Source organism: Botrytis porri (assembly GCF_014898465.1).
Source record: "Botrytis porri strain MUCL 3234 chromosome Unknown BPOR_006, whole genome shotgun sequence".
NCBI classification, from domain to species: Eukaryota; Fungi; Ascomycota; class Leotiomycetes; order Helotiales; family Sclerotiniaceae; genus Botrytis; species Botrytis porri.
In genome coordinates this window covers 520,406-536,888 of record NW_024066080.1, presented here as the reverse complement: position 1 = coordinate 536,888, position 16,483 = coordinate 520,406, and the positions used below count along the sequence as shown (strand labels likewise).

At 40.5% G+C, this 16,483-nt stretch overlaps 4 protein-coding genes across 4 annotated transcripts; 2 read left to right on the top strand and 2 right to left on the bottom strand.

The window, feature by feature from the left end:
• Window positions 1–854: 854 nt before the first annotated feature.
• EAF01_004701 (uncharacterized protein) lies at window positions 855–1,832 on the top strand (the record flags this gene model as incomplete). Its single annotated transcript, XM_038912955.1, has 1 exon — window positions 855–1,832. The coding sequence occupies one exon, from the start codon at window positions 855–857 to the stop codon at window positions 1,830–1,832; it is 978 nt and encodes a 325-aa protein (XP_038771041.1).
• Window positions 1,833–3,956: 2,124 nt separating this feature from the next.
• On the bottom strand, window positions 3,957–5,015 carry EAF01_004700 (uncharacterized protein; the record flags this gene model as incomplete). The annotated part of the gene is made up of 1 exon (XM_038912954.1): window positions 3,957–5,015. One exon carries the CDS (start codon window positions 5,013–5,015, stop codon window positions 3,957–3,959), a length of 1,059 nt encoding a protein of 352 aa, XP_038771040.1.
• A 6,643-nt stretch (window positions 5,016–11,658) lies between these two features.
• Window positions 11,659–12,490, bottom strand: EAF01_004699 (uncharacterized protein; the record flags this gene model as incomplete). The annotated part of the gene is made up of 3 exons (XM_038912953.1): window positions 11,659–11,883; window positions 11,974–12,224; window positions 12,448–12,490. The coding sequence occupies 3 exons, from the start codon at window positions 12,488–12,490 to the stop codon at window positions 11,659–11,661; spliced, it is 519 nt and encodes a 172-aa protein (XP_038771039.1).
• Window positions 12,491–13,419: 929 nt separating this feature from the next.
• Window positions 13,420–15,045, top strand: EAF01_004698 (uncharacterized protein). The gene is made up of 3 exons (XM_038912952.1): window positions 13,420–13,583; window positions 13,638–14,504; window positions 14,559–15,045. Exons 1-3 carry the CDS (start codon window positions 13,478–13,480, stop codon window positions 14,909–14,911), a joined length of 1,326 nt encoding a protein of 441 aa, XP_038771038.1. The 5' UTR covers window positions 13,420–13,477; the 3' UTR covers window positions 14,912–15,045.
• The last annotated feature ends 1,438 nt before the right edge of the window (window positions 15,046–16,483 follow it).

The following is a 16,483-nucleotide window of genomic DNA, read 5'->3' as shown; positions in this document are numbered from 1 at the left end:
AGCATCAACGACACTCAGAATGTTGAATTGACAATTTGAGTCCACATGTTTCGAACATCTCTCAGTCACTACCATCAATTGGAACACTTCTGAATGGCTTAGACGGCATTGATCATATCATATTGATTGTCATTTTAACATCCATAAATCTATTACAATAAACCGTTAGTCATGGGATGTGCCGTGTATCATCGCCTAGACAGCTAGGAAACGACTAACAAGAATGATATGTGCAAAGATACACACACGGCAGTTGGAAAAACGACTAGATGCCAATTTAAGAACATCGGTACACCCTGAACCAAACCCTTTCAAATTCATGAATCCCTTCTACTTCAACCCGCTTTCCGTGAATCTCTTGCCGATTAACGTTATCAATGCATGGTTGACACGCAAATCGGAAGAATCTTATACGGGGAAGTTAGAAAGTCCCCCCACTGCTTCCACAAACTTAGATCATAATTCGAGAAACTATCAGGGAAGTCCGGCACACTATTCCTGGCTCGAGCTCCATGGACCTCCTAGATTCTGCATGTTGATGGAAAACAACTCAATCTTACTTTTTTAATACTATTCACAAAAAGATAGGTCACTAGTCCCGGTCCTCGGACTAATTTAGTATACATTTCTGTCAAGTCATTCACAGGGTTGCCCATCATTCTTTGCTGCTAGCATATACATAAGATACTCTTTCCTTCTGCAGTCTTTCACTCTCTTCTTCTTTTCTCCTCATACTACCTCACACACACCCTCTTGAAGATACATTTTTTCTCTTCTATATCTGAATACTCAATACCTCGCGTCCCACTCTAAGCCCCCACTTCTCTTCATCTACATATACAGCAATCATAACAATGGCAGCAACCAACGGTTCCAACGGTCACGTTACACGAAGACCTCTCAGAGATGGAATTTACGCTCCCACTATGACATTTTTTGTCCCTGAGACTGAAGAACTCGACATACCGACCATCAAGAAACATGCCGTTCGTCTCGCCGAAGCTGGTCTCGTTGGTCTTGTAACCATGGGTTCCAACGGTGAGGCTGTTCATCTCTCCCGCGCCGAAAAACAATCCGTCACACGTGCTACCCGTGAAGCTCTCGATGCCGCCGGCTTCGATCAAGTTCCCATCATTGTCGGAGCTACCGAAGGGTCCGTTCGCGGTACCGTCGAGCTCATCAAAGAATCAGAAGCAGCGGGTGGAGAATACGTTTTGTTATTACCCCCCTCTTATTTCCGTGGTCTTATGGACGAAGATTCTATCTACAACTATTTCATTCAAGTAGCTGATGCATCACCTTTACCTATTATCCTATACAATTACCCAGGTGCTGTTGCCGGCATTGACATGGATTCCGATCTCTTGATCCGTCTCGCCAAACACCCCAACATTATCGGTACTAAATTCACCTGTGGTAGCACAGGAAAACTTACCAGAGTTGCCTTGGCTACCAATGCCAGGACCGTTTTCTCAGAAGGTTCTGGCTACATGGCTTTCGGTGGTATTTGTGACTTCACTGCTCAAACCTTGGTTTCCGGTGGTTCCGGTATCATTGCCGGTGGTGCAAATGTTATGCCAAAGGTTTGCGTAAAGATTTGGGAGTTGTACAGAGAAGGAAAGAGGGATGAGGCTTTCGAATTGCAAAAGATTTTAAGTAAGGGTGATTGGGTCCTTACTAAGGCCGCTATTGCTGGTACCAAGAGCGCAATTCAAAGCTACTATGGCTATGGTGGATACCCAAGATCACCTTTGAAGAAATTGGATGAGATTAAGACTAGTGCTATTAAGGATGGAATCGATGAGGTTATGAAGGTCGAGTTCAGCTTGTAGATGAATTTGACGGAGGTTGCATCTGGTAGATGAGAGTTTTGGATGAAATCATGGCTTTATGTTTGGACAACCGGCTGAGAACTAAAACTCGCTAGTATATAATGTGTATGCATAATGCATACTTGGCCATCGCCATGTATAATGGGATGAACTTTAGATGAGAATCCAGGAGTTTTTGATCTTCTATTTGACTGTCTTTCCTTTCTCGCCTCTTGTTCGTGGTCTGAAATCTTGTTTTGCTGTCATTTATACACGTTATGCCACCTGTTGTTACTTTTTATTGTTCATAATATCGTTTCTCTTTATGTATTCGACATTGTCTCTCTAATTCTCAACTCTATCTCAGACTAAAGTTGATATTCTACATTAGGATCCAGAATACGCTTTTCGCACAATCTTTCATTCCCCATACCAAATTAGCTCCATATTGTCTCGATCCATAACTTGTTACAGCCCTCCTTTCCAGGGGGTACTTATAACAACCTACTTTTTCCCATTCCTTCAAATATTGTTTCAAATACTATTGCGTCATCTTTGCAAATCCACATACAAAGCAAAGTTGCAATGCCTTTTTTGTCTCCACTTTTACAATTCAGGGGATTTGGGCTCTTGAATCCACTTGTTACCCCTCTTTACATGTTCAACGTTTTTGTGGCTGAGATTGTTGAGGTAATATCGAGGGTACCCGTTGAGAATCTCTCGTGGCTTCTTTTTATGGGCCAATTTCTCTGTTATGATATCGAAAATGGCCGTCGTAGTTCACTACATGAGTCTATCTATTACCTAAAGTCTGTGAGGTCATGTACATGTACTGTATAAGTGTTGTGGAGTATTACTTTAGTCGAGATGGACAGCTAGTTTCTGTGATTTACACTGACCTTTGGTCTCTGAAATCTTGCGCTGAGAATCAGAAGTAGAGTGGAGTGAATATAGTATGGAAGGTGGATTTGACTAGGATAATTGAAATCAAGCCAAGACACTGGGTTATATAAGACTTGGAAAGACTTTCGATGAGCAGACGAGGAATCCACGGAATAGTAAACGAAGAAGAGTCGAGAGCAAATGATCACCATATTTTCTAACAAGTGTGATGGTACCATGAAGATAGGAATGTTGAAGTTGTCTGTGTTTGGTAGAAGGTTTGATGTTTACTGTGCCAAGGCTTGCAAGTACTCGTCGTAACAACAATAAAACATAGTATGGTAGTGAGAATCTTTGTATCGTGAATGTCTATATGTTGAACTGTCAATTCGTGGGTGATATTGATAGCAAACGAGCAGACGTTCCATTGATAGCAATATCCCTTTGGCTTGACTAAAGCCAAAATTTATTCCTAATTTCCAGAGTGTGTCCTTTTCAGAAAATCCTGCTCAATATACTTGTCGAGGTCGCTGCTTGGATATTCTCTATTCTTGATAGATTATATTGGAATATCGTTTTATAGATGTCTAGTCTGAAAGAACTTGGTGACTAGTAGGTAAAAGCCTGCCACGTGAGGACGAATAAATCCTCAGGGGAAGAAAGACTTATTCAGGTCATCCTATCCAACTCTGTGTCTGGATTGTAGATAATTACCTGACAAAGTACTCCTGACAGAACTTGAAGAGGCTCACGCCAGTAAGTTTATGGGATATCAGCGTGGTTTGGATCCTTGAATGAATTGTTGATAATAAATAGGCTCGCGCCCCTCCCATCTTGGTAGTGAGGCACTGAGGAAAACACCTGGATTTGATATATTGCTGGAATATCAAGGCACTTTCACTGGCGCTGTAGGCCCATATGCCTTCCACTTCCGTTGTTCTAGATTTAGATCAATGCAATCAATTTAAATAGCCAATGTCACATTCATTCCGCTAGCCTGCTTTCTTTAATTCGAGCACATTTTACAGTGATAGGTAAATACAATGGTTGGACTGGATTACTTTGGAAACTAGATAATGATTTTTCAAGAAGTCCTATTTGAGACCCCATATTTGTTCCTATCCAACTGTCAGATGAGTAATCTTGGTGCGGATCATAGAACCACACAAGCTGACAAAAATGGCTGTTGATAGCAGGTGAAATTCCTAGGAAAGTTGTTGGTCGCGCGCTTGAATGAAAATTTCGAATGATAGTGGGCTCTTCCTATGCTGATTGAAGGAGACCCTCCTCAAGTTTGCGACAAGCCGCACGATACGACAAGTCATAGTCAATCTCAAACTCTCCATCGGTGGTCTGTCTTTTGATATAATATCCTCGCTGCATTTCGCGCCTGGAATCTTCCATCTGAGCCAGATTGGCCACAGCGTCTAAAACATCATTCAGGGCCTCATCCTTGTTTCCCTTGTATTCATACTCTGTGACCTTAAAATCCCATCCATACTCCCGCGACTTGTCTATCCAGCCCTGATGATATCTACGCTTCAGGTCAATGACTTGAAGATGAATGACGATATATTTCAAGAACGGCATGCCCTGCAGTTGCTTGTGTAGCCAGTCTGTAGCAAGCAACTCATTTTGAAGGAAAGTGTGCCAACTGAATAAATTAAACATAGTATGTAATTCGTGTAATGCCATTTTAAGTGTTACAAGTTCTTTACACTGGTCGTAGATTTGCCTCAATATTCTCACAGACTCTTCAACGGGCTTGGGGACTTCTGGGCGATAACATTCTTGAGGGCTAGGGTTAAATTCGGGAAAGTCGATAATGAGGTGACGGATAAGCTTCGTATTAGGAACACTAATTTGTCTCGAGAAATAAGCAAAAGCTGCATCGGTAGTGGGTAGTAGTTGTGTAGGGGGGATGCCAGCTAAATTGAAAACCCGATTGGAGTAAATATATGGTGCGGCTTCACTGTGTATTTTTTTTTTCGCACGAAGTAGTGCGGTTTGAAGACCATAGTTCTTATCAAGATGAAAGGGCAGCGATGCAGACGATCCAGTTTGGAATGAGATTGGTTCGGTAACGACAAAGTATTCATCATAGACCATGCGTCGGATTTCAAGTGACAAGTCGAGGAAGCCGATAGAAGAATTCGGGGATCCTCTGAATGAGGATGAGGTGGGCTCATTTTCTTTTGAATGATGCGGGCTTGAAGTCTCACTCCAGGTGTGTTCCCCTTTCTGGGAAGTATCTGGTAATTCTTGATGCAACCCGACTTCTTTCGTGTTGTCATAAACAATAATCGCAGTAGAAGAATTCATGACTAGTTGTTGATGGCCGAATTGTGTGAGGTTGTGTGGTACCAAAGTTGCTCAAAATTGGAAAGCTTTTGAGTGTAGTACTTTAGGAGCGCAAGAAGTTTCCTGTCTATAGATTTTTAGAATCCGAATTCTTTAAAGTTTTAAAGATTCATTACTTACCTAGTATGACGTATAAGGACTGTGGTGTGAAGTATACAAGAGGAAGTGGTGTTTGAAAATGGTGTGGTTTTCGAGAATGTTGAAGTGTTTGTGTAGGAAGTGTTTAGAAGACTTAATAATTATTATACAAATTCAACTTACAAATGTCAATATTGCCTACTTTCAGACCCTTGCGAGAGTCCAGCTGTATATGTGGGGCAGACTTTTTCTTTTCTTTTCAAGATCCATTATTGGCTCTATTTCATACCACCTCGGGAGCTGTATAAGTGAATCCAATGTCTCGTGATCGCATAAATCACATGGCAAAACGTAAGATCTCACAAATTATCCGTCCTATCTCAATAAACCACAAAGTCTCAGGCGAGCTCAACAATGTCGAAGTAGTGATCCCACCTAAGTTATGATGTATCATTCAGTTTCATCAGGTCACGCGCTGAAGACGTTTCAAAGGTCAAAGTGAAGCACGAGTCTTAAGATAGTCAGGACGAAAAAGCATTTTTGCGAAAGGCACAAACCGGTTCTCTGCTAATCTACCATTTTTCTAAGGTGCAACGAATGATATTGGTGGGGGTTGGAAATGGAGAGCTGAGAACTCGCAAAGTACCAATTATTCATCATATGAGGAGATCCTATATCAGAAAACCTGCATTCTTGATAGGTATCAGACGATTAGGCTGATATGTCTCCCATCTGATCATAGACTTATGTACCATTGCTTCATCTGCGTGGTGCGAAGTGAATCCGTGTAGCGAGAACTAGAGGCAATTTACAAGAACTTATCATTTACCAGAACTACAATCCAAATTTCTATAACCATCATATTCAGATATCCAACGAAACCCTCACGTTCAATACTCATAGGCAACGACTTTTCACCAAGCCAGACATGTGGGACAAAAAAGGCCAAACGAGATGTGTGCCTACTCTTCGTTGAAGCTAGTGCAAGACTCTTAAATAGACAGTTACGACGACACGCCACGCAGAATATGCGATAGCAAGAACCCTAACAGGTATCCTCGATCTCTGTGAAGTCTTGACTTGCATACCGATCGCTAATATGTAGTAGCATCTCGAATAATGGGGTAAGTGAGTGATTCTCTGTGTTTCTGTGCGTTTCTAGATATGGCTTCATGTGATAGCTTATAGTGAATATGTTGAGTGTACGAGTAAAGTGAGGCGATAAGAAATAGAAAGGGGAAATTTAAGTGCGTGTCTGGTTATTCGTGGAGAAGGTGCTGGATTGACATATGGAGGACTTCATGTGCGTTGACAAAATTGCGAAAAGGTTCGATTTGGAATGGGTATGGAATGGGCATTGCTTGAGACTTTGGACGATTGCTGTTAGCATTTGTACAACGGTTCTGCGCAAAATTTGGGTGGGTTCAGACAGCGAGCAGGCTTTAGATGGATTCGGCGTTACTGAATCAAAAGGAGCGGAGCTCTGAGATGAGATGAAATTGGCTCAAGAATTTTCAGAATTGTTTCAGAATTGTTTCAAATGGTTTCTTGCCGACAACATGAGAACAAAAATACATGTATCCAATGCGCTCCTTGGCTTACCAGAACCGTCTTAGAAGCCACAACATGATGAGCTAAACAACCCACGACTATATGTCTTTAATGACAGTGATTAGCGAAGACGACTACGATGAAAAAACTTACATCTTGGCATTCAGAACCGGCCCCTTTTGTGCACTCAACTGCAAACATCGGCATTTTCGTGCAAAAATAAGGCAACTCAAGTCGATTCTTTCCTCCATCTTTCTGAGGTTATTGCGGGAGGAGTCTACTCTGGCCAGCCGAAGATGTCGACAACTATATAGTTAGCAAGTCAGGATAAACCTTAAACGTTCCTCCACCTTGTTCCTAAGCAAGCGACACTAGCTTTACATTACATTAGCGTCTTGTTTCAAAATAGCTTTGCGAAGTACCAATCTCATCATTGATCATTATAAAAGCATACCTGAGAGCTAAGAGTGAGAAAGGCAATATAGGAAGTAATAGAAAAAGTTATATCTATAGTGGCTATTGAGATGGGGATAGAACAAGCGAGTTTTGTAGAAAAGTGTCGGTCGTGTTCACCCGCATGAGAATGAGAATGGAAGGATCTAGACTTTTTCTATAAGCTAAGGGTTTAGAGCGTCGATATTTGAAGGTATTGACAAAAAAAGCAGGATTGATGTGATAAGTGGGAATTCGACAGCAAGAATACGAGCTCGGGTCGAGGCAGTTGGTTGATTGGTTGGAGAACATTTTCCTAGTAACTTGGAATATGTATGGACATTAAAATGTATTAGTACGCCACCCTTTTCCTACAAAGAAGACTTCTCACGACGTCTGAAGTCTCAGAGTGGAAGAAATACTTCTTTATATACCAAGAAAGAGACATTCGCCAGGTGGGAGAAGTGACCTGTGTCGATCCAAATCTGTGAATAGATTCTAGATCGATCTTAGAGTCCATTCTAGTAATTTAAAATACCGTTGCATGAACTGCATGAAAATAATGTGCTTGAAATTCTGTGAATAGCCCAATTCCTAAATATAAAAAGCACGAAATATCTTCCTGTTCAATTTTCTCATCGAAGAGAATCAATCTCTAACGAAACTCTCAAGGTGATAGAAAAGAAAGATCCTGTTTGACGTGTAAACAACATGAGAATAAGCGAGTTTGGCTAATTGCGTTGGGACGAGTATTCTTGATCTCATGTTTGCTTTTGCAATCCGCTTTGGTTGATACAATGCAAAATTGTTGTCGAATTTACTGATATAAATACATAAACGATGACAGTCTCTGATTCAAAACTAACGACAACAGACTCCCGATTAGCGATAACAAAAAAGTGGCATCTTCCCTTAAAGACTTCAGATAACGACGTGAAGATTCTGGGGTTTTATACCCCGGGAGAGTGCTACAATATATTACTCATCACGGAGAATCCACCTGCAAAATCTCCTTCGGTTTCGTGATATCATTGTATGGTATGTATAGTTTGTAAATTGATGAGGGAGGATGTTTATATAATCCATTATTGAAAACAACTCCCATATTAATTGTGGGTCTGAAGGGAAAATGAGAAGTGATGTGAGAGTGAGGGGGCGGATCCAGAGTCAGCGGAAAAGCAGGGCAAGAGGGCAAAACAAAGCGAGCACTAGATAGAAAATGAAAATCAAAATGGAGAATCAATAGTGTAGAACAGCTATCTCACCTCAAGAATCACATGCGGAGTATAAACCTCCACCCAAATCCAACCATAGAACCTATCCATACCGCAGAAGATGAACCTCATACTTCGAAGTATCACGATCGCAGCTATAGATAGTATAGATACCTTCCAACTTATCGCTCGGAGAAAGTATATCCCAAAAAGCAACCCAACGAGATGATTTCAGGAATTGAAGCCACGTCTCAGGATTCAGGCCTGATTGCGATCTTTTATGTTGATATGCTGGTATGAATCTCCGTAAACGAATCAAATTTTAATACAGATTTCGAAAAGATGTTTTCGGGCAAAATTATGATCTGCAATCTATCACAGAAAGAATCATTGAATAACAACGATAACGCATATGACCAATGATGAGATCTCAACAATAATCAGCATTGTTTCCCTTTAACGCCGGAGCGAGCTTTACAAATCTGAAGTTTATATAGCTTTGGTCTGGACATTCTATGAGAAAATCTGTAGAGCCGCTGAGACAGCAGGGGATAAAATGGCGAATTGGTGAGATAGTGGAAGGGTGAATATCTGAGATTAATTTAATGTATATGGTGGAGGTTTTCGACAATGACGCATTCCAATTCGCCCATTCAATCTAAATATTTCTTTTACTTACCCCGCCTCTCGCCGTTCACTCCCTTGATACTAACGTTTGGTAAGATCACCTATCTGCTCTAAGCCTCTAAGCGAGAAATCTCACGGCGATGATATAAGGTTAAAAACACCTCAAAGCTTAAGCACAAACAGAAAATCAAACACGAAAAGCTATTCACATCCATTTTTGAGAGACGAGTGTTTGAATAGCCCACTCTCAATATCTATAATTCTAGATATCATTGAATCTCAAGCTTCGACAATTCCAGTGAGTTACGTTGCGAGCAAATGAGATTGTGATATCTTTGACAACAAAGAAATGTAGATCACCACCGTCCTTCCATTGAATGCGGTATTAAATGTGTATCAACAGCAGATTTGGATTACGAAGAGAGATTGGAAAGTTATTGGTTACTGCGAAGTAAATCGGTTGTATCTGAAGATTTTCCAACCCATACACATCCATTCCGTTTAAGATGCAGAATCGCCATACTATGACACTGTGCTTTCCTAGATTAGTAGGGAAGCGTGTATCTAAGACTTACGTTTCAGTGATCGAGAATGCAGTCTTTTATATACCTCTCTTTTCAGAATTTCTTGCGTAATAACGAACAGAGTGCGAAATTGTTAGAAAAGAAGCGGGGAGTGTATATTTGTGATTCACTCCATCGACTCAGCAAGATGAATAATGAACACCTGCAAACCCTACTGATTTTCGAATATGTACAAAATAGCGAATCACATGCATGATCTTATATACATCAACGTGTAGTCCTCGGGTTATAAAATTACCTCTTCATCAACTTCGAAACGATAGACAATTCTGAGGCAATCTACATGCAAATCCAATCAGGGTACGGAGAATGACTTGGAGATACTTGATTCTCTGAGACTGCTCGGTATAATACAAATGGGAAAACGGAGAGATATAAGTAGGTGTTGTCAAACTGACAGTATGGTGAATAGAGGATAATCATAGGAAAGTAACAACAAAAATCATCCAGAATCGAAACTTCTAAACGACAACATAATCTGGAAATCTCTTAAGAAAGCAATACGATAATCTACCTAGGTACCCAAAGCCAAGAAGAAAAACGAAAGAAAGAAAGAATTCATGTCTCACACTCTTGCTCGAATTCTCTACTCCTTTATGCCCACAAGTTAAGTATAGAGAACATCTTGTTTCTACCATGCAGTCGGCAGCAGCCTTTTATATGCTTCCTTGGGACTAATGATTTCAGGAGTCAGAATTCCTTTCTTCACAGAACCCCGTATCCGCACCCTAACTACTTACCACACCACCCCCACAAATCCCCCATCCCCATCCCATCCCCAGGAAACCATCTCAAACCCCTATAAGATCTGCAAGCGGTGTTAGAAATTTTCGCCATTGAAGATAAGACCAGCCAGGAGCCAATACTGGAGGCAGTATCCAAGTACAGGAATAGCTCGAAAGCCTGGATTTACGACATGCAACATGCTTTTCGAAAGAAGCATTTCATAATCAAAACACTTATCGAAATAGAGATCAATAAAGCTGTAATAAAAGAGTTACCTAGAATAACGAAATTGTATAGTCTTAAAAGCTATATAGCTATAACAAATATAAAAAAGTACAAATCTTTATAAACAAATACTTCCAATTAAGAGCAAACTCTAAATATATTTATAATATCAATCATAATAATTCGATTATTCATAATATTCCTTTTATAATATAATATTATAATATAAGGATTAATTATTAAAATATAAATATTAAGAAAAGCTTGATTTTAATATATTTTTGAAGTAGTATATACATTAATATAATATATGTACTAATAAACTACATTATTATACGTTATATATTATATATTATATACTATATATTATTATCATATATCATACACTATATACTCCTCATCATATACTCCTCACCATACTCCTCACTACACACTACACATTACACACCACACACCATATCAAAGCAATAATAAAATAATAAATAACAAGAACACACATTGAGTAACAACAGTACTCGAATATAATATCAAATCACAATATCAAATCACAATATCCATATCAACAACAAGACAATATAATAACAGCAAACCCCCCCCTCCCCCTCTCCTCTCCCCCTCTCCTCTCCCCCAAACAAACAATCACCACCAATCACCACCAAAACCACCAAACCCCTTCAACATTAGAAAGATCATTCCAGAAAGCCATACAATACCTACTCGCCCACCCAGCAAGAGGAGACTCCACCTCGTAATCTTCCCATCTTTCGATGACTCGCGATAGTGTAGAAAGTAGCAAGAAGCTGGGGAGTTGATATGGAAAGAAATATGGAAAGAGGAGGGGAGAAAGGGGTCCACCTTGAATCCGCCTCTTTACTTTGGATTATCTAAATGTGGGAGTGATGATGAATAAATGATCATACAAATTAGTATTCACATACACAACATCTCCTACACAGACAAAGATATATCAATCCCTAAATCAAATAAAAAAAAGCTTTCTTATTCTATGGTATAATCTCCGCATACAAAATTCACAACGACGAATAAATCAGATTTCCGCCTCTCAAAATGACCAACACCAAACAATCATATCCCATTTGAGAATGTCCTAAAAACTTCTCATCTTCTTCGCAATCAATCATGCACCCACACACTTTTCAACCCCCTCTAAAGTTCAGACTTGGCATCATTTAAAGCCTCTGTGACTGCTTTCTCCAAAGCTTCTGGCTTAGTTGTGGAAGCCCATCTTTGCTTAACCTTTCCATCTCTACCAACCAACCACTTTTCGAAATTCCACTTTACACGTTGAAGACCGAGGAGACCTGGTTTTTCCGATTTGAGCCATTGGAAGAGAGGAGCTGCATTATCGCCATTGACGTCGATTTTTTTCATCTGTGGCAATTGTTAGTCTCGATCCAATTGATTAAATATCCAGAATAGATGAAATATCAAAACTAGGATATAAGATATGCGACAACGTACAATTGGGAAAGAAACACCATAGTTAATTTGACAGAAACTTTGAATTTCTTCATCAGAACCTGGATCTTGACCTCCGAATTGATTACATGGGAAACCTAAGATGACAAAATCATCACCGTGCTTCTCCTTCATGTCTTTGTATAGTTTCTCGAGTCCTTCATATTGAGGAGTGAAACCACATTTGGAAGCTGTGTTGACGATTAAGAGGACTTTGCCTTTGTAATCTGAGAGGGGTGTTGGTTCGCCCTTTTCTGTGAGGGGAGGGTGGTTAGTATGATGATGATGAAGATTGCTGATGTGCGAATATGAGGGGTAGAATGTATGCAAGAATGGGACGGATGGATGGATGGATGGATGTGATGAGAAGGATGGGATGGATGGATGGATGTGATGAGAAGGATGGCATGCGATGAGATACGATGGAATGGAATGCGATGCAATGCAATGCAATGAAATGCAGAGAGGGTAACATACTATTCAAGGGTTCAAACTCATAAATGGTAGCTGCGGACGACATGGTAATATTTCTAATATGTTGTTGAACGTAATTCTGCGAATGTTTCTTCAAAGTCAAATCTGTTTTGCGTGAAGTCCAAATATTGGATGATGAGGAACTTCGTCGAGGGAATGCGACGAAGTTATATGATGGAGGAGAGAAAGAAGATGGAAATTGTGAGGGGAAGTGGGTTTTATCAAGGTTTCGTAACCTTATGGATCGAATCGCTTTGGATGGGATGTGTACGGGTATGTGTACGGGTATGTGTACGGGTATGTGTAAGGATATCATCAAGAGATCGGATGACGTTTGAAGAATGCGAATATTTGTAAGAGAGTGAAGGCTGTGGAGGTCTAGATGGTACAGCTTTTGTATGGGATTGTGAGGGGTCTGAGAGAGGTTTTGGGGTTAGAGGGGGGGAATGTGAGGCAAGGGAAGGGATTTCGGATTTATTTTGATGCCGTTACGAAATTGGAAGATGACGGGGTTTGATTGGTTAGAATTAGTCATTTTTTAAGTATATCTGAATATAAAGTGGAGATGGTAATATTTATACCGAGGTTAGATTAGTCGATTTAGCTGGGAAATGCCGAAGATGAAAACGGTTATGGTGAAGCGGCAAAAGCAAAAGCAAGCATTACTAGCTAGTGAGTATTTTCACGTGGGAATGGAATGACTGGCTTGTTACTAAATTACTGGCTCGAGCTGGTTGACTGCTAATTGACTGACTGATACTTGATTGGCTGACTAGTGGCTGACTACTGATTACTGACTGATTACTGACTGACGACTGATTGATTACTGGCTGACTACTGACTGACTACTCCATCAGCTGACTAAGTAAAAACAGCCTAGTGCATTTTAGGCTAAGATAAGGGTCTTATCTAACTCTAAGCTCAAGCCTTTCTCAAGCCACCTCAAGCTATCTCAAGCTAGGTATCTCAAGCTACCACAGCACGGCTCCTCAGCACCTGTTCATCGTGAAACTCTATTTGTATAAACATTATTATGCTCAAGAAACACTCCGACCACTGGATTAAAACAATGGCAACAGCAACTTCACCCACTTCTCCCACTTCTCCCACGGAAAAGAAACGAAATATTGTAATCATTGGTATGTTCCTCTCATTATTATCAATTCCACACATCCATATTGACTTCTAAATAGGTGGTGGAATTATTGGGTGTACATCTGCCTATTACCTCACTCGCCACCCCTCATATAACCCCTCAACCACAAAAATTACCATCATCGAAGCTCAATCCATCGCATCCGCAGCTTCAGGAAAAGCAGGTGGATTACTTGCATTATGGGCACGCCCAGCATCCATCGTACCTCTTTCCTACAAACTTCATGCCGAACTGGCAAAACAACATGATGGGGCAAAGAGATGGGGATATCGTCAATTACATTGTGGTTCCATAGGGGCCAAAGCACGATTGATCGCGGAAGCGGATCCTAAAGAACCCACGGAAAATGAAGGAGAAGCTTGGAAAAAATTACCCAAAACTGATATGAAGAAACAAAAGAAATATCAGGGAGATGATATTCCATCGACTTTGGATTGGTTCGAAAATGATAATTTAAAATGGTATTCGGAAATGGGTACTCCAGACACAACAGCACAAGTACATCCATATCAATTTACAACTTCAATGGCAGATTTGGCCGTGGAAAAAGGTGTCGAAATTATTTATGGTTCGGTGACCGCAATTGATTATACGGGAAATAGTGTAAAGGGTGTTACTTATGAAGATAAGGAGACGAAACATATTCACATGTTACCTGCGAATGATGTTATATTATCTGCTGGACCTTGGACAAGTCATGTATGGCCGGAAGCACCAATTACTTCACAAAGAGCACATAGTGTTGTGATTGAAGCGGAAGTATCTCCTTGGGCAGTCTTCACGGAAATCGATTTACCAAAAGGATTTGGAAGAAAAAGTGAGGATGGAGCAAAGAAGAGAAAGCATGATAAGATGGTTAATCCGGAAATGTATGCTAGACCTGATGGAACAGTATATGCTTGTGGTATGTAAATTTTTCTTTTTTACATTGTGATTAGGCCTGACAATATATCTACAGGTGAAGGAGATGAGAGAATTCCTCTCCCTAAATCTTCAAATCTAGTTGTATGCGATGAATCTAGTTGCGATGATATTTTAGATTATGTAGGATCGATATCCGATCCTTTACGAAAAGGAAAAGTCTTAGCTAGACAAGCATGTTATCTTCCATTAGCTAGTAGTGGCGGTGGTCCTTTAATTGGTCACACAGGTATTCGAGGACTTTTCTTAGCAGCAGGTCATACATGTTGGGGTATTCAGAATAGTTGTGCAACTGGAAAATTGATGAGTGAATTTGTTTTTGAGGGGGAAGCAAAGAGTGCAGATATTCACAGTTTGGATCCGAGGAGAGTTTTGGGTGGTGAGGATTAAGCGGAGAAGAGGGGGATGGTAATGTAAAGAATTATTCCATGAAATATACGATCATCTTCTTTTCTGGGTAATTAGCTGGAGAAACAATATAGAAGTTTAGAAAGGAGAATGAATTGATTGAAGTATCAACCTATTGCATATCTCGTACGGATCCAGATGTGAACAGTCGCTATTTTGTAAGTCTTACTTGTATTCGGCAAATCACCGTAAGGTTAAACGGTGTTTGTTGTCCTTGATCCCCTTACCACTATCATTTCATTTCTACATACCGCATTATCTACATACCATCACACCACCATACCATCACATCGCTCTATCCTCTCCACGTCAATCGAAGATTCCTATCGAAGATTTTCCATATCTTGGCATTAGACGATGTCAACCACAGCGATAATCACGACGCTTCCACACGCATCCTAGCTGATCTCATGTGCTTATCAATATTCACCTTATACTTGTTTATACTGTATTTCTTGTTCTTTCTTTGGATTCCTAGAGATTAGATGGGATGGTGTGGAAGAATCTCATTCGTTGTTGGTGTATAAGGTGTAGGTAGGTAGGTAGGTAGGTAGGTGTGTTGTGTAGATGTGGTGTTGGGTGTGGTGAGATTGAGCTTTGAGGTGGTATGGATGGATATAGATGTGGGGGTTAGATTTGTAGAGTGGGTAGGTGGGTAGGTAGATGTTAACTGTGTGTAATGTAGGCTTGGAAATTCGAGTAGATGTCTGCACGAGGTTGGATGATCCCTCTGGATTCGATGTTGGATTGGTGGGTGGTTTTGGGGTTGTGATTGTGGGGAGGGAGGGTTTATTTACTCCTCTGGGAAAGGGGTAGGGGCAGGGGGTATTTGAGGCTAGGGGAATGGGGGATGATTGGAGTGGAGATGGTTGAGTATGTAAGGGGATAGACATGCGGATGGTGATGTGGGGGATGGGATTGCGAGGGGTTGGAGGAGATTGAGAGTGTGAATAGGAGGAGAATGAGGGCGTGGATATGTGTAGGGATATGGGATGTAGGAGATGGGGATGTATGGAATTAGGGTTCTAGTTCTGAGAGGATGGCGTGAAGAGAATAAGGGTGTGGAGAAGAAGGGCAGGAAATTGAGAGAGGAGAGAGGATAGAGAGTGAGGATAGAGAATATATGGAAATGGGGTCGAGAGATGATATCGGAGATGGAGAGAAAATAGGTGAATCAGTTGGTAGATTTGAGGTGATTGTGAATAACAATCCAAATGCGTGAATACCTAAGTATTCGATTGACTAGGTAATCAATAGATTATTTGATATATTATATATCGGGACATCTGGAAATCGAGAAATTTCATATGTATAAATAGCATAACAATCCTGTAGGTTAGAACACCCATCCGGCAGTACTACACGAAAGGATCATCAATATAGAATCAATTTTTTCGTGGTAGTTTGGAGGTTCAAAGGTTCAAAGGTTCAAAGGCGGAAGTAGTGTGTGTGTGGTTTGAGGGTTTGAAGGGTTAGATAGATGATGGATATTTTTGTTCGAAAGGGATGGGGGGGAGGGTACAAAGTTTGTTGTCGTTTATTATGAGATTTCCT